At 52.8% G+C, this 25707-nt stretch overlaps 1 protein-coding gene and 1 long non-coding RNA gene across 4 annotated transcripts; one reads left to right on the top strand and one right to left on the bottom strand.

The window, feature by feature from the left end:
* Positions 1-4712: 4712 nt before the first annotated feature.
* On the bottom strand, positions 4713-10318 carry LOC133076170 (uncharacterized). 2 transcript variants are annotated; one of them, XR_009697506.1, is made up of 4 exons: positions 10139-10318; positions 9533-9689; positions 5493-6115; positions 4713-5159 (listed from the first exon to the last, which is right to left on the bottom strand). It is a non-coding gene; the product is annotated as an uncharacterized LOC133076170 (long non-coding RNA). The 2 variants fall into 2 exon arrangements; XR_009697505.1 differs by having other exon boundaries at positions 4713-6115; positions 10139-10306.
* A 46-nt stretch (positions 10319-10364) lies between these two features.
* On the top strand, positions 10365-24695 carry LAMP1 (lysosomal associated membrane protein 1). 2 transcript variants are annotated; one of them, XM_061170651.1, is made up of 9 exons: positions 10365-10588; positions 16339-16457; positions 18306-18522; positions 18641-18799; positions 21816-22018; positions 22575-22697; positions 23220-23286; positions 23360-23530; positions 23742-24695. In XM_061170651.1, the coding sequence occupies exons 1-9, from the start codon at positions 10537-10539 to the stop codon at positions 23879-23881; spliced, it is 1251 nt and encodes a 416-aa protein (XP_061026634.1). In that variant the 5' UTR covers positions 10365-10536; the 3' UTR covers positions 23882-24695. The 2 variants fall into 2 exon arrangements, with proteins under 2 accessions (XP_061026634.1, XP_061026633.1); XM_061170650.1 differs by having other exon boundaries at positions 10366-10588; positions 16336-16457.
* The last annotated feature ends 1012 nt before the right edge of the window (positions 24696-25707 follow it).

Genomic DNA, 25707 nt, shown 5'->3' with positions numbered 1-25707 from the left:
AGGCTGTCACAAGTTATGTAGGCCAGGGGTCCGATAAGTGTCTTGAGTTTCTGGAACGTTGTGCAGATGTTCCGGACGCCTGCATCAAGACAGTAAGTGGTCAGAGTTCCGATTCCATCCAGACTGAGATGCATACAAACCCCACTTCCTCAGCGGTCCATTTAGAGGCTCTCTCAGCAATAGTGGTGCCATTTTGATTTTCCTCTCACACTACATTTGTCAAAATTCATCAAACTGTACACCTAAAATGGTATGTGTATTTTATATAAATTAACCTTTAAAAAGTTGATTTGACAAGGTAAAAGTTACAAGAAAAAAAGAAAATGAATGGGGCACCTTTACCTGGCTCTACCTGGAGAAACGAAAAGGCAAGAGGAGACTGGTCTTAGGCTTTTTTTTCAGTTGGAATCGTGGTCATTGTGACCTTTCTTAATGTTTCTATCTTGGTCCTAAACTTTTCTTTTGTAGTTAAGAACAGACAACGCCCAGATTAACTGATTAATACTCCAGCCTTCATCTGTCTGGAACGGAAGCTCTCCCTGGAGCTCTGCGGTCACACCCTCTCTTGCTGTCAGCCTTCCCAGCCATATGGCTGCAGACTTGTGGGTTCGCTGGCCACACAGAACCACCGTGAGTTACAATCATGAGTTACAAACGTGGAAGTAGCTTCATGTGGACTTCAGTTCCTGTCCTGTGTCGCCCACGACTAGGAAGAGGCCTTGTTGGCCACATCTCATTTCTCAAACAAGCTCAGGCCCAAGTCACACCACCTCAGACCAGGGTCACAGACGGCGTCCAGGGGATTGCAACTGGAAACTCCACGTGACTGAAGTCACACAAGTTCTCGTGCTGCAGGTGACTTGGCACTACTGGATTTAATCTGCTTTCTAAGAAAGCGAAAGTTTTGGTTCTTTTTTATGAGGATCCCTTTTTTGTAACTTTCTAAAAGGAAGCCTACTGTGGTTGAAGAATTTCGAGGAAACTAACAAAAGGAAGTTCTCCGAGAGGTGCATGGGACGTGTATAAAAGATGTTCTCAATGGCCTTACGTTAAGTAGCGAAAAAGGTGTGAGCAACCTGAAGGAGAGGCTGATTTTTAAAAAATATTCTATGATGGGAGTCTTACTTCTTTCCCCACTTACTAGCATGTATGTCACTTGAAAGCACACTGTTTTCTATTTTTCTGACATGTTATTCATTAATACTAGTCTCACACTTACCAGCCATGATTCTCTTGCCTTTTGTTTCATTACTGGACTAAAAGTAAGTATTTTTGAGCTAAGTGGGCAAGAGAACTGGAAAAGAGAAGTGAGAAATCACGGTCCCCGGGAGTGTGGTGCAGGCCCACGTCTGCTGTGAGCTGTGCCTACTGAGCGCCAGGGGCCCCCTGGACTCACAGGTCGGGGCTCCACGCCGGGCAGCCCTGTGGCACCCACGTCCCCCAGGTCCAGGGCTGGGGACTCCAACGTCTGCAAACAGTGGTCCCTTCCGAGGGGAGTTCTTGGGCAAAGCAAGAACGACGGGCAACTTGAGTGAAACAGAAGCACGAGCACAGCACTCAGCCGTGAGGAAGGGCAAAGGGAGGGATGAACCCTCAAGCCCTTTTATGGTCACTGGGCGCGTACACCGGCAGGTGTGTATTAAACACCATTGCTTCTTACCTACTCAATTTAATCTACAGGGGAAATGAATCTCAAAGAAAAATCATAAACAGAAATAATTTATCCTCAAAATATTTATCATAGTATTTGTGAGATAATAGAAAATATACATATTGGCCTCAGCCCCTGGTTCCTGGCACAAGGCTCCTGAAACCCTTGGAACATCCTGACAAGACCACTGGGAGCATCTTCTGTTCTAATACTAGGTCTCTGACCCTGTTCCTGACACACAGTCCCTAAACTACCCTTGGAGTTTCCTGGGTGATAGGAGCGTCCTTTGTTCTCATGAGGCGACTCTAGGTGGGCTTCTGGATGGCTCCTGGTCACCACAAAGACCAAGCCATGATTAGAAGCTCGGAGCTTTCAGCCCCACCCCATTCTCGGGAAGGAAAGAGGGCTGGAGATTGAGTTAACCATCACTCATGCCTCTGTGATGAAACCTCCGTAAAATCCCAACAGCGTGGGGTTCAGAGAGCTTCCAGGTTGGGGAACATACCTACGTGCCAGGAAGGTGGCACCCCAACTCCACGGGGACAGAATCTCCTGCGCTTGGTACCCTTCTGGACCTCGCCCCCTGTGCCTCTTCATCCGGCTGTTCATCTGTGTCCTGAACCACATCCTTTCCTACGGGATAAACCAGTAAACCCGAGGAGTGCTCCCCCCGAGTTCTGTGAGCCCTTCCAGCAAATTAACGGAGGCTGAGTCGGGGGCGGGGACAACCAGTTTGTAACAAGTCGGACAGAGGTTGTGGGTAACCTGGGGACCTGCCACTGGTGATTGACTGGCATCTGAAGGGTGGGACTGAGCCCTTGACCTGGGGACCTCGGGTAGTGTCGGGACTGAGTTCACTTGCAGGACAGCCGTCTGGCGTCAGGAGTGCTGTGAGTGTGGCAGGTATCGGAGCAGAGACACAGGAGCAGCGAGGCTTTTCCTGAACAGCATCACTTATACTGGGGGAGGGAGGCATCATCGAATAAAACACTGCAGCCAAATGATGTAATAACAGATACTATTAAAAGTATATTTATAGAGTTTGTAATAGCATGGGAAAATGTTACAAGTGAAAAAAGGATACAAAATGCAATAATAATTTTTTTTAAAAAGCACAAATATATGGAAAAGAGTCTTTAAAATATCACAATATGTAGCTGGTTGACGTAAACATTGAATTTTCCCCTTTTTTTCCAATTTGTCTATCACAAGCACCTGTTATCTTCACACAGTAAGACAGTAAACTCTTTAAAAGCAGCATAAGCTAGACTTCAATGAATTATAGTGTAAAACAAAGGACGTCCCCACCATCTGGTTCCCCGAGGATCAAGCCATGGGGCACCGGGCCCCACAGCGCAGCCCGAGGGGAGCGCAGACCCAGGACGGGATGAGGCCTGGCGCTTTGGGAAAACAGGCCCTTCGACGGTTACACTTCAGGAACAACATTTACAGACCGGATCCTTGCATCTTCCCACCCTTAGGAAAGCGCTAGAGTCATTCACGGGGATACGTGTCCCCGTGACAGGCAGCGACCCTCCACGAGGCCCCCCTCCTCGGAGCGGCTCCCCGGAGCTGGATGAGGGGCGGTCCCCGAATCACGCGGAAACTCGGGGCTCACGTCGTGCGTCCTTTTCAGGGGACAACAGGAACACCACAAAGACGTCACATGCCCACAGCTGACTGATAACCACAACGTGATCCCAGTAAAGATTCTTTCGGTTTTGGACTCACAGAAGAGCTGTAGGGGCACCAGAGTCCCCTCCCCTGGTCTCCACGCTTCCCGGGACATGAGCCCCTCCCGGAAGGAAAGTGTGTACCATCGGGAACGAGGGTGGCCCTGCTCCGACGCTATTGGCTAAGCCACGCGGTGGACGAGGACGTCACCAGTATTTCTGCAAACGCCCGTCTCTGTCCTGGGAGCTGACCCTGGACCCTCAGGCCCCCACCTGGGACAGTCCCCTTGGTCCCGTCTCCGTGACCTGGAGGCTTCTGAAGAGCAGGGTCAGCCGTCGCCAGCCGCCCTGGGGCACAGGTCGCCGGGAAGGGCAGGAGGGCACAGCGGTGTCACCAGGGACGGGGACCCTCACAGCTGAGGCAGGTGGCGTCTCCACTGTACAGTGACTCCTTTTTTCTTTGTAGTTAAGAAAGAGCCATTTGGAGACGTCTCTGAGACCATCCGGACGCCCGCCTGCCCGTCAGCTTGGAGCACCGGTCCCCCCAGGCGCCGGCAGCGGTCACAGTGGTCACTGCCCACGGCCCTCCGTGCTGGAGGTTCTGTGAGGAGGACGTGCCCTGTGCCCCCTCCCTTCTCAGCGACATTTACCCCACCCCTTGGATTCCGCCCCAATGCTACCAGCATCACCTCCTCATTCGGTGTGGTCCAGTGCCCGGGGCTGCTGACAGCTCAGGTTGGCACCTGCATCCCCGAGGCCCCGCGTGGGCACCACCTGGCTCCTTTCCCAGGGAGAGTCCTCAGGACCCTCACCTGCAGGGCTGTGCTTCTTGGCCCTCAGCGGGCAGTTAGGAGACAGTCCGACCCGTGCAAGCACCCGGCTCTGGATTTCCTGACTCTCCGTCGATCTGTGTTCTAAACACACACACGAGCTCCAGCTCACAGGGTCCCCTCTTCCCCCCTGCAGCTTCTCTCCTACAGCAAGGAACCTGCGAGTTCTCATTATCTGCAAAATATCTCCTTACTTGTTCAACAGCGGTAAACATACAGCTTCAGAACCGCTAACCTACCCCAGTGACAGTGAGCCGGCCAGCCGGAGGGCAGCATCCACCCAGGTCTCCGGTCCACACACAGGGTTCCTGGGGTCGGCGGTGTGGCCACGGGACCATCAGGACAGTCACCTTTGTCACGGACTGCACCCCCTACATCCTGCTTGATAGTTTTAAAATTAACATACAGTAAAGTGCAGTCTTTGGGGTGCACGTTTCTATGGGTTTGGCAAACCTTCGAAGTCCCATCCCCACCCCCTCGTTACCAGACGGAACAGCCCCGTCAGCCCAGACCCCCTCAGGCTGCCCCCAGCCCCACCAATCCCTACAGTTTTGCCCTTTCCAGAATGTCCTGCACTTCCCAAGTGCCCAGAGGATCCCCCGCCACTGCCTGCGTGCAGCCTGGGGCAATGATGGCTACGGCCGCTGTAAACACTGCCAACCTAAGTCAGAATTTCTCTTGGGTGAACGTTAATTTTATTTTTAAAGACAACTTGATTGCAAAAGATCATATGGCAAAATAGACAACAATAGTTAGAAAAACCCTGAAGGAGAAAAGTGAGGGAGCTGGCCCTGCAGATACAGCATCTATAACTTCAAAAGAGTGGTGCTGGGGCAGCTCCAAAAATCATCAAGTCAAGTCAAGTACGTTCGCACGTCAGCACAGGAGGGTGGAATCTCCAATCAGTGGGCAAAAGGTGAGCTTTCGGTAAGTGGAAGGAGGACACCTAGAGACCTGCGTGGGAAGGGTGACACGGACCCCTTCTCTGCCCTGCCCGTCGGCATCCTGCATCAGAGATACAAATGCAGAAATGAAACTACACACGCACTGGCAGAAAACAGACAGAGTCTTCTAACCTAGGACTAGGAAGGACTTAAAACCCAAATGCTGTGGAAAAGTGATCAATTCACCCACGTTTAAACAAAAGAACTTCTGCAAACAAAAACATGCCATAAGCAAACTAAAATACCAAAATGATTCTAAAAATGATACACTGACTTTAAAAGTGTGACTTGTATTGCAAATATCTCTATAATCTGATAGAAAGATGGCAAAAAAGCCAGGTGCCCCACTCACAAGGAAAATGCAAATGGAAACTACAGGGACCTAATTTCTTACAGGTCAGGGTCAGGCTGTGGGCACACGGGCTCTCTGCTGATGCATCGCTGGTGGGACAGCAACAGCGGCAGCCCACGTGGAGAGAAATGTCACAGTTACTTCCATCTAGAAGGCTGCACTACCAAGACCACATGATTTTAACCTGAAAATGATAATAACTACAAAAGACTGAAGACATATCACCTATACAGAAATCCACGGTAACATAGCACTTTAACATCACATTTTTTAAAATGTGATGGTTCACTTTGTTTTTTAATTAATAAACTGTATTTTTTAGAGCAGTTGCAGGTTCATAGCAAAATTGAAAGTACAGAGTTCCCATACCCCCTCTGCCACCTCCCTGCCACGCATGGCCTCCCCCACCATCAGTGTCCACACCAGGTGGGGCATCGGTCACCGCTGAGGAACCCGCACCGACAGGTCATCACCCCCCAGAGCGCACGGTTCACGCCGGGCGCGGCAGTTCACCTTTGGAAGCTGCTTCAGCACTGAGTTCTTACTCTGAAGCCAGACAAAAGAATCACGAGTCAGGCACGGATCCCACCTTTCCTGTAGGGATGGTATTTTGGAGTAACCAACTGGTCCACGATGGAAAATTCTTCCTTACAGGCCTGCTCCAGCTGACAACACAATAGGAAAGATAGAATTAGAAACTGCCAGGGACTTCCCTGGCAGTCCAGTGGTTAGGACTCTGCGCTTCTACTGCAGGGGCCTGGGTTCGACCCCTGGTCGGGGAACTAAGATCCTGCATGCTGCACGGCGCGGCCAAAAAAGAAAAGATATCGCCAATCTGCCAAGCCCGCTGGAATACGGACCTGCTGACTCACCAGGGATGTATGCAAAGCTGTGGGGTCAGAGGTCAAAGGCTGACAGGGACTCTGCCACCCCAACGTGGCCCCACAGCCAGAAGAAAAGGGCAGAGCTTCTCAGGTCTCCATGCACACTAGCAGCCCGAGGCCCTGGCTGAAATGCAGGTTCTGATTCAGCGGGTCCACGGAGGGGCCTGCGGCTCTGCACTTCTAACCAGCCCCAGACGAAGGCAGTGCTGCAGACCCACACTCCACACTGCGAGGTGAGGGCCCAGCACCACGTACGGAGAGTGGCACCTGGGGCAGATGAGCCTGATTCAGTCAAGCCTCAATCAGACTCGCCGGTTACCGGAGCAGAGGAAGACATGGCCATTCAAGGACTCACCAGGTCAACCCAAAGTGTGGGGTGTCCTACAGGACAAGTGACCTCGTTTCCCCAGCAATGGGGAAGGGGACTTGAGACACGCCATCGAGGGCCATGTGCAGACCTCGCTGGAGCCACAGGGAGCACACTGGCTGTAAAAAGATGTTTTCTGGACAATTGGGGAGGTGTGAACATAAACTAGAAATTAGTTACTAAGGAATTATTAGGTTTTGTTTTTATATTAGCCACGATAATGGCATTCTGTTTATGTAAAAGACTTACATGAAAACTATAATGTCTGAGGTTTGTTTTATAACACTCAAGCCCCAAAACCAACCAAAACACAAAACAAGTGAGGAGAGAGGACAAATGGTAAAAGTAATGGGTACAACAGGATTCAATGGATTATCCTATTTTTATTCAAAATTTTCCTTTAAAAAATTTCATAAAACAAGCTTTAAACACTACAGCACTACGCAACATTACTAGTTTTGCTTACCAAGTCTCCAGAAAAAAAGTGTAACTTAGAGCAAAAGAGGAAAAAAAGCACAGACGGCCTGCTAGTCCGTTCCTCTAGATTTCACCTTCCATCAACCATCACTTATCTCCTTAGCTACTGAGCCCACACCCTCCTAGCGGCACGAGGTCATTTCACAGGTAAGAAGGCCCCGCCTTTCACCTGTGAACTCGCCCGCTCGTTATTACCAAAGCAGGGTCTCCAGTCCCCTGCTCAGCTCTGCAGAGGCCTCTCCACTTACTGCCCTCACTGCTTTGTTTTAAAAAGGCTTTTAAAAAGTCTCCAAAAGAATTCAGAAGGTGTGGAGTCCTTCACTGTGCTTGGTTTTCCACATCTTTCCTTCAATCAGAATAGTTCAGATGCGGGACTTCCCTGGCGGTCCAGTGGTTAGGACTCTGTGCTTCCATTGCAGGGGGCACGGGTTCGATCCCTGGTCAGGGAACTAAGATCCCACAAGCCGCGTGGCACGGCCAAAAAGAAAAAAAAACCAGATCAGACCCAGCCTTCATTAAGGATTCAAACAAAAAAGAATACCAAACAAGAAAATCCCACCATATTACTTTTCCATACTCTATTAAAATATAACTTCATAGAATTTTTGCTGAACCTTCCATTTTTCTGCTGGTTTTTTACACCCTGTTCTTTTGCTCACACAAACTCCTTTTGGTCTTTAAAAAGAGAAAATTTCAAACACAGCGTGTATTGGGCAGTTGGACACAGTAGAAATGTGCTCTGGCGGGTCTAAGCAGAAAAATCACCTGTTGAAAGGACTCTGAGTAGCTCACAGAATTTCCATAAGGAACGCAGAATGACGCTAGGGAAATAGCAGGCGCGAGGAAATAGCTCGGGAAATAGCAAGGGCCAGGGCTGAAGACACTACAAACCCAACCCGGTGAAGACCCTTCACCACTGCCTCTAGAAATGCCACTTTGCTGCGGCCACAGCTGCCGTCACCACCGAACACCACATTCAGGGGCACCTAGCTTCTCTGCAACCACTAGCTCCTGATCTAGTCTAATGGGCTGAACTCTGGCTGAGTTCGCACCTTAGCCGCTAGGAAGGCTGGGAAAGTGACCATCTGGTTTTTTCAGCTTCTGCTGGGTGCTCTGTCTGCCATCCATATTCAGAGGGTAAGGTGTTCTCTCAACACAGGAGGGGGCTTCCAAGGCTGGAAAGCACAAAATTAATAGGTCTTTTGTTTCCATACTCAAGATTATTTGGTAGTTTCTCACCATCAGAAAGTTCAAGAGAAAAATTTTAGAATTTTCCAGTTACATCTGAACTTAACACTCTATTTCATAGGGACAGCTCAGGCTCAAATAATAATCTACTGGACAAACATCATGTTAACAACCTGTTGCTGATAAAGGACTTCACAGTGAAAGCATAGCGAGACCGCAGACCCAGCACCTCCTCTTTCCCGCGGCACACTTCAACGGACAGCACTTCTCTTAAATGGGATCCTGCTGAGACTCTTCCCCACTTGGAACAGCAACAAACAAAAAATTCAGAAAGATCCCTAAACACCTAAACAAGACATCAGCAAATCGACTCTGTAGTAACAGATTTCTGCCCCAAAGAGCTGAACACCCTGTGGACTAAGAATGTTGCCTGCCATGTCAGTAAGGAAGGACGTTGCAGCCATCAGTCATCAGTAATTGCAGCCACTCCCCACCGTGCAGCCTGAGAAAACTCACGAAGGAAACAAGGAATGCCTGCCATCAAGGAGTCATCACATTGCAACTACCCCAGACGGTGAGCCCTGAGGGGACTCAGGATGAGAAAGCACAGGACACTGGCCCCAGAGAGCTGAGGTGCAGATCAAAGAAATGATTTCAGTGAGCCCAGACTCTTGCATCTTTCCATACATAGAAAAGTGCTAAATTCCTTAATTTGAGATATCTGGTTTTCCTTAATTATTGATAATCTTTTGACATTCCGACTACCTGCCCTTTGTTGCAGAAACTGCTATGTGTCCTGGCTCCCCCCTCGGAGCAGTTTTCTCGGGGTTGAGGTGCCCCGGCTTGAAGCCCTAAGAACGATCCCTGAATAAAACATAGCTCTCAACTTTCAGCTTGTGGTTTGTTTGTTTTTTTTTCTTCAGTCGACAAAACCCAACGAGCCTGGGGCTCCCTCAGCCTCTTTGCTTCCCTTTTACTTGAAATCCTTCGGTGTCATGACTTTTTCAGCTGATTTTGTTAGAAGGTGGCGGGGAGGGAAGGGAAACTGGACAGGAAGAAATAACAACAAGGAAGAAGACAAAATCTACAAAAAGCAAACAAATGTAAGAACAACAACAAAAAAAGTCACAAAAATCAAAGCCTATGACAGGTAGTAATCAACACACCTGCACCGAAGGTGAACTGGAGGCACGTTTCCCCAGGAGGTGGGGTTGGAAGTGCTCAACGAAGCAGCAGGGCAGGCGGGCGTCACCTCTCTCTGCAAAGGGCCGGTGTGGCCAGAGCGCGGGCAGCAATCGAGAAAAGGGAAGAACCGGGCAGAGCCTAGAAGCAAATCAGGAACTGGGGAGTGAGTGAGAGGCACTTCAGGAAGGTTCTGGAAGCAGCAAGGCTGCGATTTCCTTCCCTGGGCAGCTTGGGGCCTTTCTGAACCTTCCAGGCAGAGGCCACCCAGTCCCCCACGGCCTCTAGGACGGGGTAACAGCCGGGAGCCACCGAACCCTCTGAAGCCCCTTCAAGATTGTGTCTAGCTTTATACCCTGTGCCTTGTGTGTTTTTCCAGCACGAGGGGTAACACTCAGTACGCGTGTTCACATCCCCCTCCTTCCTACCCCCCAGCCCAGACTCTCCACGGGCCCCGAGGCCGAGAGACGCGTTAGCATCGGCGTCCCTGCGGAAACGCCCTCTCGTCTCCCGTGGGGCGGCCGCCGTGGGACTCCCACCCTCGGCCCGCGACGGAGAGCCGCACGTCCGGTCCAAACCCCTCTTTTCACCTGGCAGCTCCAGGACGGACCCAGAGGCCCCGCAAGGAGGTGACAAGCCGCGCCCACCTCCCGCCTTCCGCTTCCGCCGGCCGGAGACCGGGCGGGGGTCGGAGGCGAGGCCCGAGTCACGTGGCGTCGCGGTCACGTGTCAGGCCCAGGTAAAGTGCGAGGCGGGCTCAGGGCGCACGCCTGAGCTCTCTCACTCTCGCGAGATGCACGGGGGTCACGTGACGGCGCGGGCGCTGGCGCGGCGCAGTTTCACGTGACAGGCGCCGCCGGTAGCTGGGTCTGTTTCCTGCAGCGGGCGTAGCATCGGGACCAGCTGCCTTCACGCCGGCCGGGTCAGACCCCAGCCCGCCCGCCCCGGCACAACCGCCCACGACCCCGCCCGGCTCCCGCTCGCGCCCATGGCGGCCCCCGGCGGCGCCCGGCGATGGCCGCTGCTCCTGCTGCTGTTCGGTGAGAGGCCGGGCTGGGGGCTGAGGGCTCAGGGGCTGCGGGGTGAGGGGTCGGGCAGGTGTGAGGCGCTGCGCGGGCCCAGAGGGATGTGGGGCGGCGTGAGGGGCGGGGGGCTGCTCGGGGGCCGGGAGCTGCGGTTCTGGGGTCGGGCCGGGCCCGGGGACTCCAGGCGAGTCGTCCCGCGCCGGCCGAGGCGGCTGCGGGGGGAGGGGTCAGTCCAGGTGCCCGGGAGTGGACGACGGAGGGAGGGCCCGGCGCGGCCCTCGGGTCCCAGACCTCGGATTGTGGGGTCAGTCGGCAGTGACTTGGTGGTTTTCGAGCGGCGTGGTTCGCGCCCTTATTTGGGGGCACGGGTGGCTCCGGAGGGCTGCGTGCGGCTGCAGCCGGAGACGCGGGACCGCATGGGCCTCGGTTTCCGCCCGACGCGGATGTCCGCGCAGGAGAATAAGGCGGGCAGCGACCCCGGCCTTTAGAGTTCGTCCTTCGGGCTTTTAACCTTCGCCCCCAGCAGCATGGCACGGAGCGCTGACGCGTGTGTTTATGTCGTTGTGAATTTTAATTACGTTATAATGATTTAAAGTTGCCCTTGAGAGTTTCGGGGAGCCCACAGTGGACAGAAGGAGAGGGGGCTAGGCCTGGCCTCCCAGTGGTCGTCTCCATTTCTAGTGAGTCGTCAGGAGCGCTGCCTGTGTGTGTGCGCGCGTGTGTGCGCGCGTGCCCTGGGCCCACGGAACTCGGGAGCCGTCCGTGGGCGCCGGTGTTTTATCCATTGAGAAATTTTGCTGTCATTTATCTGTCCTAAGGAGAAAGGAATTGTGCTGACTTAAACAAGAATCACTGCATGGTTTGATTTTTATGGCTCCTGAGAGCTCTCTCTGTGGCACTTTCTCACCTGGTCTCCGTGATTCGGGAAGATTAAAGTGCCAGGAACTGAAAAGAGGTACCGGAGCTCGCTGGTGGGCGCTGCCTTGAGTTCAGCAGGCACAGAAGCAGTCTCCCAGGCACCTGCCGGGAATTCTCTAAATATCTACCCTGAAGTTCTTTTGTTGTAACAGAATGGATTTTGGTTTCAGGATTTTGTTTTGCCTATTGCGTAAAATGAGTTCTTTGAGCTGCAGGACCAACGCAAGGGATGACTTTCTTCCAGCCGCAAACCCTGAGCCTTGCTCTCCCCAGCAGGTGTCATGAGTTTTGAGGGCCTGCTGGGACAAGTCTTGTCGTGTCAGGGCGGCTCATTGTTCTTTATTAGAAGAGCTCGCGTGCATTAGAACTGTCACATTTTGTTTCATGTTATAAAAACTCACCTGAATGAAGAGAAAAACCCATACTTCCCTACATTGATAGCTTGGAGTATCATGCATGCAATTAGCTTTTTCTCTTTGTTTTTTTGGCCATGCCACGAGGCCTGCAGGATCTTAGTTCCCCGATCAGGGATTGAACCTTGGTCCCCAGCAGTGAAAGTGCGGAGTCCTAACCACTGGACCGCCAGGGAGTTCCCATAATTAGCTTTTTAATGTCCATTCCATCATATCTTTTAAGTTTTATATTCAGTTGAAAATCCAACTTTTAAAAAGGTCTGTTAAGAGCTTGTATGTAGGTCTGTTTAAAATAATGTCTATTTTAATGCACAATTTCACCAGAAAACATCTTTTCTAAAAATACTTCAAACTTCTAAGTCACAAATTCATCCTGCTTTGAAAATTAGTAAGTAAAGTTTCCTTTGTGTTTTAATATTTGGTAGAAAGCGTAGACAAGTGTGAACTGAAACTTCTTGTTACATATGACTAAGTATATTGCATAATGGGGCTCTTGACGGTTGATGTCACCGGGATGACCTCCTTCCCCTTTCCGAATGAAGAACTGTTGCTTAGGAAGTTTGAAAAAATGTTTTATACTGATTAATGTTACCCTCGCTTGTGGGAGTTTGCCAGTTACCCAGGTTGGCGACCTAATTTTTCACTAGATTTGAGGTCAAAATGTTTTGGATCCATAATTTTGAATTTATATTGTTAGATCCATCCCAGGCTGTATTAGTCCTTCCTCCTCTCTGCGTCCGGAAGACTTGACTATGTGCGTGTACAGCACATGCTTCTACTGGAGCATTGGTTCTGCTGTGTTGTGATTATTTTCACACCTGTGTCTTCCTTATGTTACAGCCTACCTCGTGCCTCACATACAGTAAGTGCTCAGCACGTACACGAAGAGACATCCGGTGGTCCCTAACTGAACACGCACGTCAGCTGTTCAGAAACGTACATACTGGTCTCTAGAGTCTGTGACTCCGTGTCTGGGATGGAGCCTCGGTCTTTCTTTTTTTCCTTTACATTTCCACAGGTGATTATGTATCACTGGTTAAGAAGACTAAAAATACTGGATTCAAGAAAATCGAGCCAAGAGAAATTAGAAAGTGATTTCTATTAAACAGTTTAACAAAGAATGTATTGACTTGTTCCTCTAGATGGCAGTTTCTTTCATATGGAAGTGAGTGTGTCATAATTTGAAGCATATTCACTTGCTTACCAAGTGCTGGAGAGAAAGTGTGGTTCAGGTGTGGACCTCACTGTGCCGCCGGCCCATGGCAAGCTCGGCGGGCACATGCTGTGAGTCAGCAGATCCAGTTCCAGATCTGGCTCTGCACCATCACTAGCTGTGTGACCTCGAGCACAGTAGTTAACTTCTCTGTGCTTTGGACTCCACATCTGTGAAAGGAAATCATCATAGTGTCTGCCTATTAAAGTTGTCACGATAGTTTATAGTTACCTGCAAGGTGCACTACAGGTGCTCGTTAAATGAAACGCTTATTTGACGGTTTGTGTCAGGTACCAAGGATTCAACAATAGATGAGGGCCGTGTAGCACTGAACGCATCGATAGTAACAGCTAACACTGAAAGCAGGCTGATACCTTGTACCCAGCGCTCCCCTCGCTTTGGCTCACTTGATGCTCTGACAGTCCTTGATGCTTGTTTCCGTCTCACAGGTGCCTAAACCGAGGGGCGTGGTGGTTCCTTTGGGCCCGGGGTCACACAGTCAGTTAGTGGCGGAGTCTGTCGGAGACTGAGCTCTCTCGTCTCAGGCAGGCGTGCTCCCACAGCTGCACCTGTTTTCGAGACTGGAGTGTCTCCAGGTGGGAGTGTTTTGAAGGAATCAGCCACTGGTTCCCCTACGGGACCCCTGGAGAGAGGTTGGCGTGAGTCTGGCGTGAGTGCCGACGAGGAGCAGCTCCTGGTGGTGCAGGTTCTGGCTTTCGGGAGGGACACCCCTCAAACTACTGCAGACATCCTAGCTAATTTGAGATGGTGGTTGTCTTTTATAGAGTTAAGAACTAATTTCTGACTATTAGCATACGTGTTTCTCTTACAGTTTTTTGTTGTAATGCTCTTGTAGACATTCTTCTCTTGACCAAAATTGGCTCTGGTTTCTTGTTTTAATGGTGGAAAATTTGGGGGCCTCTAGTGCTGCCGTTGCTTTTTGTTTTGTTTTGTGTTTCTGGGGGTTTTTTGGCCGCGCCTTTCGGCATGTGGGATCTTGGTTCCCCGACTAGGGATTGAACCCGTGCCCCCTGCAGTGGAAGCGCGGAGTCCTAACCACTGGACCGCCAGATAAGTCCCTGATGCTTATTTTAAGTTTGTTTTAGTAATACTACTTTGTTGTCCTTTGAAAGCTCAGACCTTCAGCATGTTTACTAAATGAAAAAATGGACTGAGAAGTTACTCATGAAGTGTTTTCTGGTTAAGTGCTTTGAGTCAGAACGTTTTTTGGAGACTTAGGGACCTGTTTTATAGGAGGGTGGCTTGGTAGGAGCTGGCCTGTGCGGGCCCCTGTGGTAGGTGGCCACCTGACCTGCTGTGCCGTGGCACGTGTGGCAGCATGTGGCTCCAGCGCCCGGGGGCGCCCGCGTCGCTGTGAGTTGGTCGGCGTCCGGTGCTCCTCTGCCCTCAGCGCCCAGGCTTTTGCTTCTGCTGCCGGACCTGCATTTGCCTGGCTGGCACCTCTGTAGCTCTTGTGCACTTACTGCATCGCTCTCAGAGACATGTCTTTAAAAACCTTCACTGTAGGACTTCCCTGGTGGCGCAGTGGTTAAGAATCCGCCTGCCAATGCAGGGGACACGGGTTCGAGCCCTGGTCCGGGAAGATCCCGCGTGCCGCGGAGCAACTAAGCCCGTGCGCCACAACGACTGAGCCCATGAGCCACAACTACTGAAGCCCGCACGCCTAGAGCCCCTGCTCCGCAACAAGAGAAGCCACCGCAATGAGAAGCCCGCGCACCACAAACAAGAGTAGCCCCTGCTCGCCGCAACTAGAGAAAGCCTGCGCGCAGCAATGAAGACCCAATGCAGCCAAAAAAATAAAAATATATAAATTAATTAATTAAAAAAAAAACTTCACTGTGTCAAAAATGAGTTGCAGGATTTTCTCTAGGTTTTTAAAAGGAACGTTCATTCATTGGAAATGACTTTAGTGGAATCTTGCCACAGTATTCGGGGGGGGGGTTAAAATTTGTGAAGCACAACAGGCAAAATTTTCCTTGTCTGCCCTAGTTTGCTTCATTTGTAGCAGTTTTTCTTTATGAACGCAGATTTTGCTATTTCCTTTGCCTGAGGCTTACAGGAGGGTATGCAGGGTTTCTGTCTATACTGTTCGCTTTAGGCTTAAGTAGTAGTTGCTCTGAAGGTTTTATTTGGTGACGGTCCCAAGGGTGAAGTGAACTGGGTTCACTGGAGTCATTTTACCACGTCAGCGACAGGGACTTCAGAATGAAAGCTAGTTGGCTGTCCTCGGAGCGTGCTGCCTGGGTCACATGTACCCTTAGAGCCGTCATAGCCAGATGTGCCGCTGCTTGATGAAGGGCGTGCAGGGATCTTACCTGCAGAAACAAGGAGTTGTGTTTCTGGGAGTGTGGCAGTGACCGGTGCTGGTTGGTGGTTGCTTGGCTTTAGGATGGTCAGGACACCTGCCCGTCTGTGAAAGAACCCTGTGCTAAGGTGTGTGGCTGTCACTTACCTTCTCTGACTCAGATCGGAGTGCATTTGCTGCTAAGCTGCCTGCTCGGGGTTTTGGGGTGTGGCCCTGGCCCTGAGAACTAGCTCAGAGCGGTGGCCACTCCCAGGTTGGAGGACCTGTGACAGCTGCCTTCCGCCCCTTCCCTCAGGCACTTGGCTTCTATACCTACAGAGGCAGAGTGGTGTCCTAAGGTCACACAGCCAAGTCCAGGTCCAGTGGAATTACTGTATTTTGAGGACCTTCTGGAAATGGGCAGAGAGCTCTGATCTTTGAGTCTGCAGCTTTTCTTGCCACGTCGCCAGTCCAAGAGAGGCAAAAGCAGAGCCGACTCTAAGTAGCAGTTTGGGTCCACAGGGTTTCTGTAGAAGGTCAGCGTTTAGTTTACGTTGAGTCCTGCCTTCAGGACCCCACCCCACGTCCCCGAGATCCTCTGAGGAACGAGCGTGGGCAGCCTGGGCCCGGGGTGACTCAGAAATTGACCTGTGCCTTCCAGGTACGTATTTTGAAGAAAAGCATTGAAGAGCTAATGACAGCTTGGCAAACTGATGGGATGGGTTTAGAGAGAACATTTTCAGACCAGTCTCCAGGAGGGACAGAAGCCCAGCTGAGCCCCACCTGTGGGATCTGTGTGTCTAGTTCTTCGGCGATTTAAGTAGCTTTCCTGATAACAGCTGTATTGCCGCAGCTGTAGACAGCCAAAATTTTCTAAAAAGTGTTTGGTCATTTCTGTCTTTCTTGGAGTTAGCAGGCCTCGTGCATGGTGCATCAGCTGTGTTTGTGGTGAAAGATGGCAATGGGACAGCTTGTATCATGGCCAACTTCTCTGCTGCCTTCTTGACCAGCTATGACACCAAGAACGGTTCTAAGGTAGGAAACACCAGGGCCCTTCATGCCTTGCTTGTGTGTGTGTGACAATTTAACCTGCCTTGACAGTCTTACATGTGTGTGTTTCTTGTATGTTACATACTGCTGTGTCTCATAGGCTGTTAGTACCTGTAATAGTCTATGCATTTTAAATACTGAAATGCAGTCATATTACACAAACCATTTTGTGCTCACTATTTTATTGTGAGCATTTTTCCAGTTTTCTTCTTGATTATCTTTTGTAATCACAACGTAGTACTTCATTATGTTAATCACACTTATTTACTAACCCATCCCCTGTAACTAAGTTTTCTTATATTCTTTTTATGCCTGGTGTACAGCTCTGTGAATACAGCTTTTTTGATCTGTCAAATCCGCTTTAGGTAAACTTACGCTCCAAGAATCGTGTGTAAACAGGTGCTCGAGGTGCAGTGCCACTGTACTAGTTTGATTAGAATGTCCCTTTTGGTTTTGTTAAAACAGCTTTGCGCCTCTGCAGGATGAGAAAGGCTTTTTGCATTTACCAGATCCCTAACAAATAAGCAGCATTTCTTTGTTACGTCTTCCTCCGTGAATTACCTGTTAGTGGACCTTTCACTTTCTCTTTCCATTTAACATTTGTTCTTGTAAACATACTCTTATATTTTGTTTTCAGTGCTTTGTTGAAGCAGTGTTTTTCCTTACCCATCTCCACATCCAAGGCACCATATCTGTTTTCTGGCACTTGGAGGGCAGTGGGGGCCCAGGACTGCTGGGAGGACTAGTGGCTTATTCAGAGCCCTCTGGACGTGCCAGCTGCCTGGCCTCCTCAGTACATTGGCCCTGTCTTGATATAAATGTGGTCTCTATCAGAACAGAAGAAAGCAGGGAAAGCTTCATTCCACAGAAATGTCTCCAATTGTAAAGACTTGTCCAAACACTTTTTATTTATTAAAAAAAATTTTTTTAAATTATTTTTTTTAATGTGGACTATTTTTAAAGTCTTTATTGAATTTGTTACAATATTGTTTCTGTTTTATGTTTTGGTTTTTTGGCCACAAGGCATGTGGGATTTTAGCTCCCCAACCAGGGATTGAACCCGCACTCCCTGCATTGGAAGGCGAAGTCTTTAACCACTGGACCACCAGGGAAGTCCCCTAGGCACCTTTTATTCTAATTTCTATTTCCTTTCTCTTTGTTTGGATTTTTTAAAACATTGTTTCATTATATACTAATCGCATTACACAAATGGGAACATCCATTTGCTATAGTGTGCCTTCCCACTTCACACAGTGTGTCTTTGTCACGGGCGTGGTCTGTCCATCAGGACAGTGCTAGGACAGCTTCCCACGGGTCCTTCACCCAGTCCGGTTCATCGAGATGAGCTTTGGTGGTTTTGTGGTTGTTTGTTTTGTTTATAATAGTTAATTCAGACAATTCTGCAGTAAACTCCCTCTTCTCTTTGTTTAGAGAGACATATTCTTTAAATAAACTTTTCCATGGCAAACACGAGGTAATGGCTTTTTTCAGATAAAAGTATCAGCTCATCCTGAAGCCCAACGTGAATTATTTCACTTTACTGAGATAACTGTAGTTTTAATTTTCTTGTAAATTAAGATCATATTAATGAAGAACAGTTTTAAATTAGTGAATAATTAGGTCCTCCTTGCCTTGCACTTGAGTTACTTTCTGGTCTATTACTTGACGTGTAATACTGACTTTCATATTTTTGTTTTTATTGAAAATGAATGCATTAATAGTGACATCTGAGATGGAGCTGGGGTCGGGGCATATGTCAGATCTTTGGTGTTTCTGAACCCCTTTAGTAACCTACACCCTAACTGGGTACTACTGTCATCATGTTTGTTCCAGAGCGTGACCTTTGAGCTGCCGGCCAGTGCAGAAGTATTAAATAGCAGCTCTTGCGGCAAAGGAAATGCTTCTGACTCCAGTCTCGTGATCGCTTTTGGAAGAGGCCATACGCTGACCCTCAGTTTCACAAGAAATGCAACACGTTACAGTGTCCAGCTGATGCGTTTTGTTTATAACTTGTCAGATACAGGGATTTTCCCAAATTCGAGCTCCAAGGGTAAGAACCAATATGGACCAATTATGGGGTGGAGAAAACTGGGTCGGGGGAATATCTAAAATTGCTTCTAACTAAGCACTTCCAGGAGTTAAAGATCGATTTTTTTTTTTTCGTGTAGAAACCAAGACTGTGGAATCTGTAACCGACATCAGGGCAGACATAAATAAAAAGTACAGGTGTGTGAGCAGCCAGCAGATCCACCTGCGCAACGTGACCATCACGCTCCGTGACGCCACCATTCAGGCCTACCTCTCCAACGGCAGCTTCAGCACGGAGGGTGAGGCCCGCCCCCGGCCCAGCCCCCGTGGGTGCCCGGGGAGACCTGTGCGTCTTCGGAGAGCTGCCCCCGGCCCCTCTGTCTTTAGAGAGGTTTACCTCTTTCGGTGAGGGTGGATTAAAACAGGCTAAAGGGGCAAAGCAGTTCAAACCCTCTCTCTTCCCTTGTTACAGAGCTGATAGGGTCAGGGTCGTAGGCTCTCCTTCAGCTCAAGCCGCTGTCTCTACACAGAGACCTCGCCTAACCTCAGTCCAGCTCAGTCAGGCCCGGGGCAGGGGTGGGAGCGACCAGGGGGGCCTTTCAGGGAGACCACGGCCCCGGGGTGCACGCACCAGCCCAGCCCTGTGGTCTCGGGTGAGGTAGTCGACCTCTTATTTCCTCACCTGTGAAGTGAGGATGCTCACCTGTCTGCGGAGGGCGTGCGGACTCGCAGGGAGTCCTGCCGAGTGCTTCTCTGGGCGCCAGCCGGAGTCTGTGGTAGAGCGCGTCGTCTTCTGACTGCGATTCCCCACACCCTGCCAGTCAGCTCGCTGTCATTTCCGGGGGGGAGGGAGGTGTCCCCACTGTCGTTCTCCATGTTTAAGCCTTACCCCGCAGCCTTCCCTGGCGGCTCGGAAGCAGCTGGGGTGCCTGCTGACCCCACGGCCCTCCATGCGGCCAGCTGCAGCCCCGGGCTGGCAAGGGCCTCTGGGCTCTGCACAGCCAACAACTAAAAATGGTGTTTTTGCTTATAGATGAACGTTAAAAAATAACGTTTCACAACACATGAAAATGATATAAAATTAAGTTTTACTGGTCATAAGCAACATTTTATTGGGACACAGCCATGATCACTCACTCACCCATTCCTGTGGCTGCTCTCTCACTCTCACATGGCAGAGCCAGGTTGGGACAGGCGCTACGGCCACCTGGCCAGTGGGGCTCCTGTGTCCGGCAGCATCGGATGCCAGCCCCGGGCCCACCAGAGGACTGAGGTGTATTCATCTTTTCATCTTTCATGTTTGATGCGTGGATTCTTGTCAGCTCTTCTGAGAGAGTTAGAAGTTCAAAACAGAAATTGCTTTTCAGTGAAGTTTATCACACGTCTCACCTCCTGCCCAGTTTGGCTTTACTAACTTTTTCATTCCTTGGGAACCTGAGTCTCATTCCCAGTCTAGCTTAGGTGCGGGCCGTGCTAAAATGTCTCTTTCCACTTGAAACTTCGTCAGTGCAACGTGCAGGTTTATCTGAGTATCTGCAGCTGCCGGGAGACCATCAGGGCCTTCGGGGTGCATGAGCTTCTGAGAACCGTGAGAAGGGCACTGGGAGGGTGCACAGCCCCGCCCCCCTCCTCCCCTGCCACGACCCCTGGGCTCCCCGCCTCCCAGAGGCCTTCCTGGGGGAGCACGCGCGTCCCCGAGTGATCCTCTCGGGTTGTGAGCCCTCTGCGGGAGGGACTTTGGTATCTGTCGTAGGTGTCAGGCTGGTTAACACAGGTAGAAGGGAGAGGGCTGTCACCCACACACATTCTAAACTCCTGAGGTTTTCTGACTGGCAGTTAGTAAGAGCTTCACGGAGACAGCAGGTCATACGTTACAATGGCTGTCGGGTCAGGTAGACAAGGACTTGGAGACCGGCTTGTTCTCTCGTTTGTCTCTCAACGTGGTTTGTGCGTTTAATCATTTGTGTCCTGTGACAATTGATAAGTAACTGATAAAACTGCTTTTAAAAGCGCCAGTGTCCCAACGTCTACCTGCAGCTTAGCTCCAGGAGGGAGGCGGCAGTGCCAGCCGGTGCCCCCGGGGCCAGGCATCTCGGGGGCGCTCACCCAGCTGAGCCCACCTCCCAGAGCTTGGCTTGTGTTTCTCTTTTTTGCCCTCTTTATTCTCTAGAATAAAGCACTTCCCTCTACAAGTTGTGTGAAGGCCAGCGGGGCGAGGTGACCCTCAGGGTGGGCTAAGTTACCCGAGTCCCGGTCCTCCGGGGTGGACGTGGAGTCCGCAGCCGGAAAGGAGTGAAAGCTGGACTTGAGCTTCGGGTGGTGGACGGGTTCCTGCCGCTTCCCGAGCAGCTCCCACCCTGGAGGTTTGGGCCGGCTCGCGTGGCTCGGCCTGGGAGGCCCGTGGGAAGGGTCGGGGTTGGATGGAGGTCGTGTGACCGTTAGCGCTGAGCTTGCGCACTGGCCACGGAAACGAGGTGCTAAGAGGAAGATCCTGGGCTGGGGGTGCCGGATGCCCTGGGGTTCGGGGCGTTCGTCAGCCTTCAGAGAAGGCGTGTCTGGCCAGGGCCGCCCCCATCTCCTGGATTGTGTCTCTTGCCGCGGGGCTCCCACTCTCCCCCTCGCTGGGCCCTCCACCCGCCCCGGATGAGCGCCCACAGCAGTTGGCTGACCGCGGGCACGGAGTCTCGGCTCCATCCTTGACCAGTAGGGCCGTCTGGTGCCCGTCCTTCCCGGGGCCGCTGCCGTCCTCCTGGGGGCGCCATGCCGACGGTCCGGGCTGGCGATGGTGTGTGTGTCCGGCGTCTGTCCCCTCGGAGCCCAGGCACTCCGGGCTGCTCTGCTACTGTCTCTGGGACCATTTCCAGCCCGGCGCCCGGCACAGGAGCTCGGAGAACACATATGTGAATTGTTGCCGTTGCAAGTGGCCTGGGTCCCCAAAGCACGGGATGGGGTTGAGGTTTTGTTCTGACCTCACGGGGGGAAGGTTTGTCCTGCAAGGGAGGGTGTCCTTGCGGACGAGGGGCCACCCGAGGCCGAGGTGGAAGGGTGTCCAGTGGGAGCTGCATGCGGAGGCGGGCGGAGGCGGGGGGTCAGGCCCCCAGCGGGCCCAGGTCGAGTGTCGCCCAGGTGACCTGCTCCCGTCCAGGGTTCCAGAGCAGCGTTAGTTAGCCCGCGTCTCCCTGGAGGCCTGGAGGTCGTGTTCTGCGGGGCAGGGCCCCTTGAGAATGTCAGCTGGGGCCCAGGGTGGGCTCGGGCTCCAGAGTTCCTGGAGGTCCCGAGGCGGCGGTGGCACGACTCACCCCACCGTCCCCACAGAGACGCACTGCGAGCAAGACGGACCCTCGCCGCCCAGCCCGACGGCGCCGCCCAGCCCGACGGCACCACCCCAGCCCTCGCCCACCCCGGTGCCCGCGAGCCCCTCGGTGTCCAGGTACAACGTGAGCGGCGCCAACGGGACGTGCCTGCTGGCCAGCATGGGGCTGCAGCTGAATGTCACCTACAGGACGAGGGACAACACGGTAGGCCGGCCGGAGCCCCTCTCCCCGCCCTGGGCCTTGTGGACTGGGCGTCCTGGGGTGGGTCACGGGTGCTGTGGGTCCCGAGCTGCTCGGCCGGACCCCCGTCCCACCTGGGCCGCTGTCTCTGCAATGGCAGGGTTGAGTCTCCTGACGCAGGCTGTTCTGCGGCCCCAAAGCCTCAAGCGTGTGTTGTCACCACAGGCCGGGTGTGCTGGCCTGGGAGGTGGGGGGATTTTCTTGAACGCTTTACTGCTCGGACACTCGGGTTGTCTTTCTACTCTTCCCTTGAGATGACGTTTCTCCCTGAGGGTGAGAGTCTGGGGATGGAGACGGGGCCGGCCCCACTGCGGGGACGTGAAAGCAGGAGAAAGCAGCCAGAAGTACCAGGAGGACCGTCTGGCATCCTGAAATCTGCCAATGTGAACTTGTCATGTTTTCTTCTGGTTTGGGTTCACGTGAACGTGGCCTTGAAGCCACTGCTTTCGGGCTGCCTCTGTCCCCTCAGGAGCGCGGGGGCCGGGGGAGGGGAAGCTGACCTCTCGGCTCTCCTCACTAGACGGTGACCAGAGAGTTCAACATCGACCCCAGCAAGACCACCTTCGGGGGGAGCTGCACAGCCCGGCTGGTGACCCTGGCGCTCCGCAGCGGGAACCTGCTCCTGGTGCTGCAGTTTGCGATGGTGAGGGCCCGCCGCCCTGCTCGGCCCGCCTCCCGGACCCTCGGCCCACCCTCGTCTGTCAGCAGACGCCTCGCGCTTATCCCGCAGACGGGGCAGGGGCGACCCGGGGCCTCGGGTGCTGTCCTCCGCCCTCTGCTCTTCGTACCTGCCTGGGAAGGGCCGCGTGTGCAGGTAGCAGGAGAGTAAGGGGAGCGCGGAAGAGCCCCTGCTGGGTGTGTGGGGTGCGCTCTGCAGGTGAGCTGCTGGGTCTCTCCTGATCAAGTGCAGCTTTCCTAGGAAGTCAGACGTTGACTTTTCTGGAACGTAGCTCCTTCAGTCCCCATCTTAGCAGAGTCTGAGTCTGTAACGAGGTCTGTAAGGAGCTGATCAGAATTCATGTTCCCGAGACGACAGGCTGCCTTTTATGGGCTGGGCGCTCTGCGGTTTCCTTCTGAAGCTACGGGCACGGGAGGTCACCTTTATCACCGGTGCCCCCCCCCCCCGAGCCTGATGGTGACCGTGTGATTGTCGTCTTCTCCCTAGAATGCAAGTTCCAGCCAGGTTTTCCTGCAGGGAGTCCAGCTGACTATGACTCTGCCCGATGCCAGAGGTAAGCCCTCCCCACCCCCATCCGGCATGCCCGTGCGGGTGCCCCAGGGCACTCACCCCCGCTGCCCTTGCAGACCCCACCTTCAGGGCCGCCAACAGCTCGCTGAGGGCGCTGCAGGCCACCGCCGGGAACTCCTACAAGTGCAACGCCGAGCAGCGCGTGCAGGTCACCGAGGCCTTCTTCCTCAACATATTCAGAGTGTGGGTCCAGGCGTTCCGCGTGGACGGGGACAAGTTTGGGCCCGGTGAGTAGGCGAGGGCGTGGTCCGCGTAGCTAACGGCTGGGGGACCCCTTTCAAGTCCGGGAGATTTTAGCGCCAGTTCCCCTACCCGCGCCACCTGGCCTCTGCACGCCCCAGCCCGTGTGCAGATGTGCGCACGCCACCCTTTGAGCAGGGAGCTGGCGGGGCCCTTGCCCGCGGGCGCGTGTGGGCAGCGGGCCGTCTGTCCCCGCAGCGGAGGAGTGTCAGCTGGACGAGAACAGCGTCCTGGTCCCCATCGCGGTGGGCGGCGCCCTGGCGGGGCTGGTCCTCATCGTCCTCATCGCCTACCTCATCGGCCGCAAGAGGAGCCACGCCGGCTACCAGACCATCTAGCCGGCCGCCGCACCTGCCGAGGGCCAGCAGCCGCTGCACGGCCTCTGGCCATTTCCCCGGGCTTAGATTGCTGTTGAGGGGGGCACCCTTTCTTGCAAACTGGTTTTCAAATCTGCTTCGTCCAATGTGAAGTCCATCCGGCCACATTTACTATGCACAAAAGAGTAAACTATGGAAATGACGGGGTTAATTTTGCTAACTGGGTTAAATATTTTGCTGACTGGTTAAACGTTAATATTTACCAAAGTAGGACTCTAAGGTGGGTGGGGGGTAAGAGAGCTTTTCTAAACGGGCACTGGCTCCGCTGTCATTTGGCTTTTTAAGATTCCGGTGTTTGGTCTCGTCACTCTTTACTCAGATGTAAGCCTTACAAAGGGAGAGTCTCTGGTCTTAATGCTTTGATGAAGGCTGGTATCTGTGAGCCTGACACGAAGAAATCAGTAGGAATGAGGGTCGTAGGGCAGGCGTGAGAAGATGCAGACCTGGGATGCTTAAATTAAGCTTTAGAAGCCAGGGCGGGCCCGGCCCCTGGAGCATCAGGGCTCCTGGGCGCCAGGTCCTGGGGCTTTCCACGCTCTGCCACTTGAGAGCTGGCACTTTTTAAAATAGAAAAACGGGCGTTATTTTTATTTACTTTCTTGTAAAGTGATTTTCCGTCTTCTGTTGGAGGTTTGGGGTGATCCTTTGTCTGCACTGTGTACAATAATCGTTTCACTGATTCATCGCTTACAGCTCGGTGGGCTGTGTGTTGAGGATCGTCCCCTCCTGGGACGCGTTGCCGTAACGATGCTAATAAAACGTCTCTTTGTTTGTCTGTCTGGACCTCATGCTTTTGTCGGCTCCCGGCGAGAGGTCGCGATGGGTGTGCGGTGGGCAGGGTGTGCCTGGGGGGCTACTGTGTAGCTGGTCCTCTGGGTGGTGACTTGAGGAAAGGCCAGTCTTCAGCTGTAATGGTACAGCACATGGAGCCCTGTGGCTCTGGGGACAGATCACCCCATGAAAGATAGGCCCTTACCTGGTCCCCCGGGTCAGCAGCCGCCAAGTGGGAGCTTGGGCCCCAACTAGCAGAGACCCGCGCCCTCGGAGGACCCACAGGCCTTGCTGAGGCCGAGGGCAGCCTGCCTGCGGGTGGACCCGTGCGGCCCGTACTGTGCAGCCGTCCCTTCAGACCAGGCTCAGCGGAGCAGGGCCCGCGAGGGACGCTGAGGTGGGGTAGGACGCGGCCGCCCAGCAGCAGCCCAGCCGTAAGTGGCATGAGTTGCGTCATTGTCCCCCACGTCCATCTCCGCTTCTCTGCGGTGTGGGTGGCACAGGCCTGAGCCCGAGCGGAGAGACCAGCAGCTGGCCTGTCCTGCAGGGTCAGGTCTTGGCAGGCGTGGTGGGATTTGTAGCATCTCGCAGGGTAGGAACACGTTAAGCTAAATACCCAGCGTGGAGGTGGTGCATCTGCCTTCACAGAGCCCCGGGCAGTGACGCGCCCCAGGCCCTGGCAGTGCAGCTGGTCAGCTCCCACGGAGGGGAACCCGTCGCGTGGTTCCTTACAGGAAAAGGCCACCTGTCCCCGTGTGTCCCGTGCAGGACAGCCTGCCCGGGCTGTGGGTTTCTCAGCCAGAGGTAGAACCCCCAGAGGGAGGCAGACGGGGTCAGGGTGGAGGTCCAGGGCCTCCAGCCCCAAGAGGAGGGGTCTCTCTGGGGCGTCTTCTCCCTCCAGGGGTCCGGGATGACGCAGCCCAGATCTGACTTGCAGTCCTTAAATCTTACACATGTACATCTGGTTTATTCTTCACGTAACACGATAATTAAAAAAAATCATTTGAGAAACTTAC

Source organism: Eubalaena glacialis, chromosome 16, assembly GCF_028564815.1.
Source record: "Eubalaena glacialis isolate mEubGla1 chromosome 16, mEubGla1.1.hap2.+ XY, whole genome shotgun sequence".
Lineage (NCBI taxonomy): Eukaryota > Metazoa > Chordata > Mammalia > Artiodactyla > Balaenidae > Eubalaena > Eubalaena glacialis.
This window is presented reverse-complemented; position numbering and strand designations above follow the sequence as displayed.

Coding starts and splice junctions, on each gene's coding strand:
- LAMP1 (XM_061170650.1), top strand. CDS start 10,537: ATGGCGGCCCCCGGCGGCGCCCGGCGATGGCCGCTGCTCCTGCTGCTG. Junction 10,589..16,335: donor GCTGCTCCTGCTGCTGTTCG/GTGAGAGGCCGG, acceptor TCTTGGAGTTAG/CAGGCCTCGTGCATGGTGCA. Junction 23,287..23,359: donor GACTCTGCCCGATGCCAGAG/GTAAGCCCTCCC, acceptor CTGCCCTTGCAG/ACCCCACCTTCAGGGCCGCC.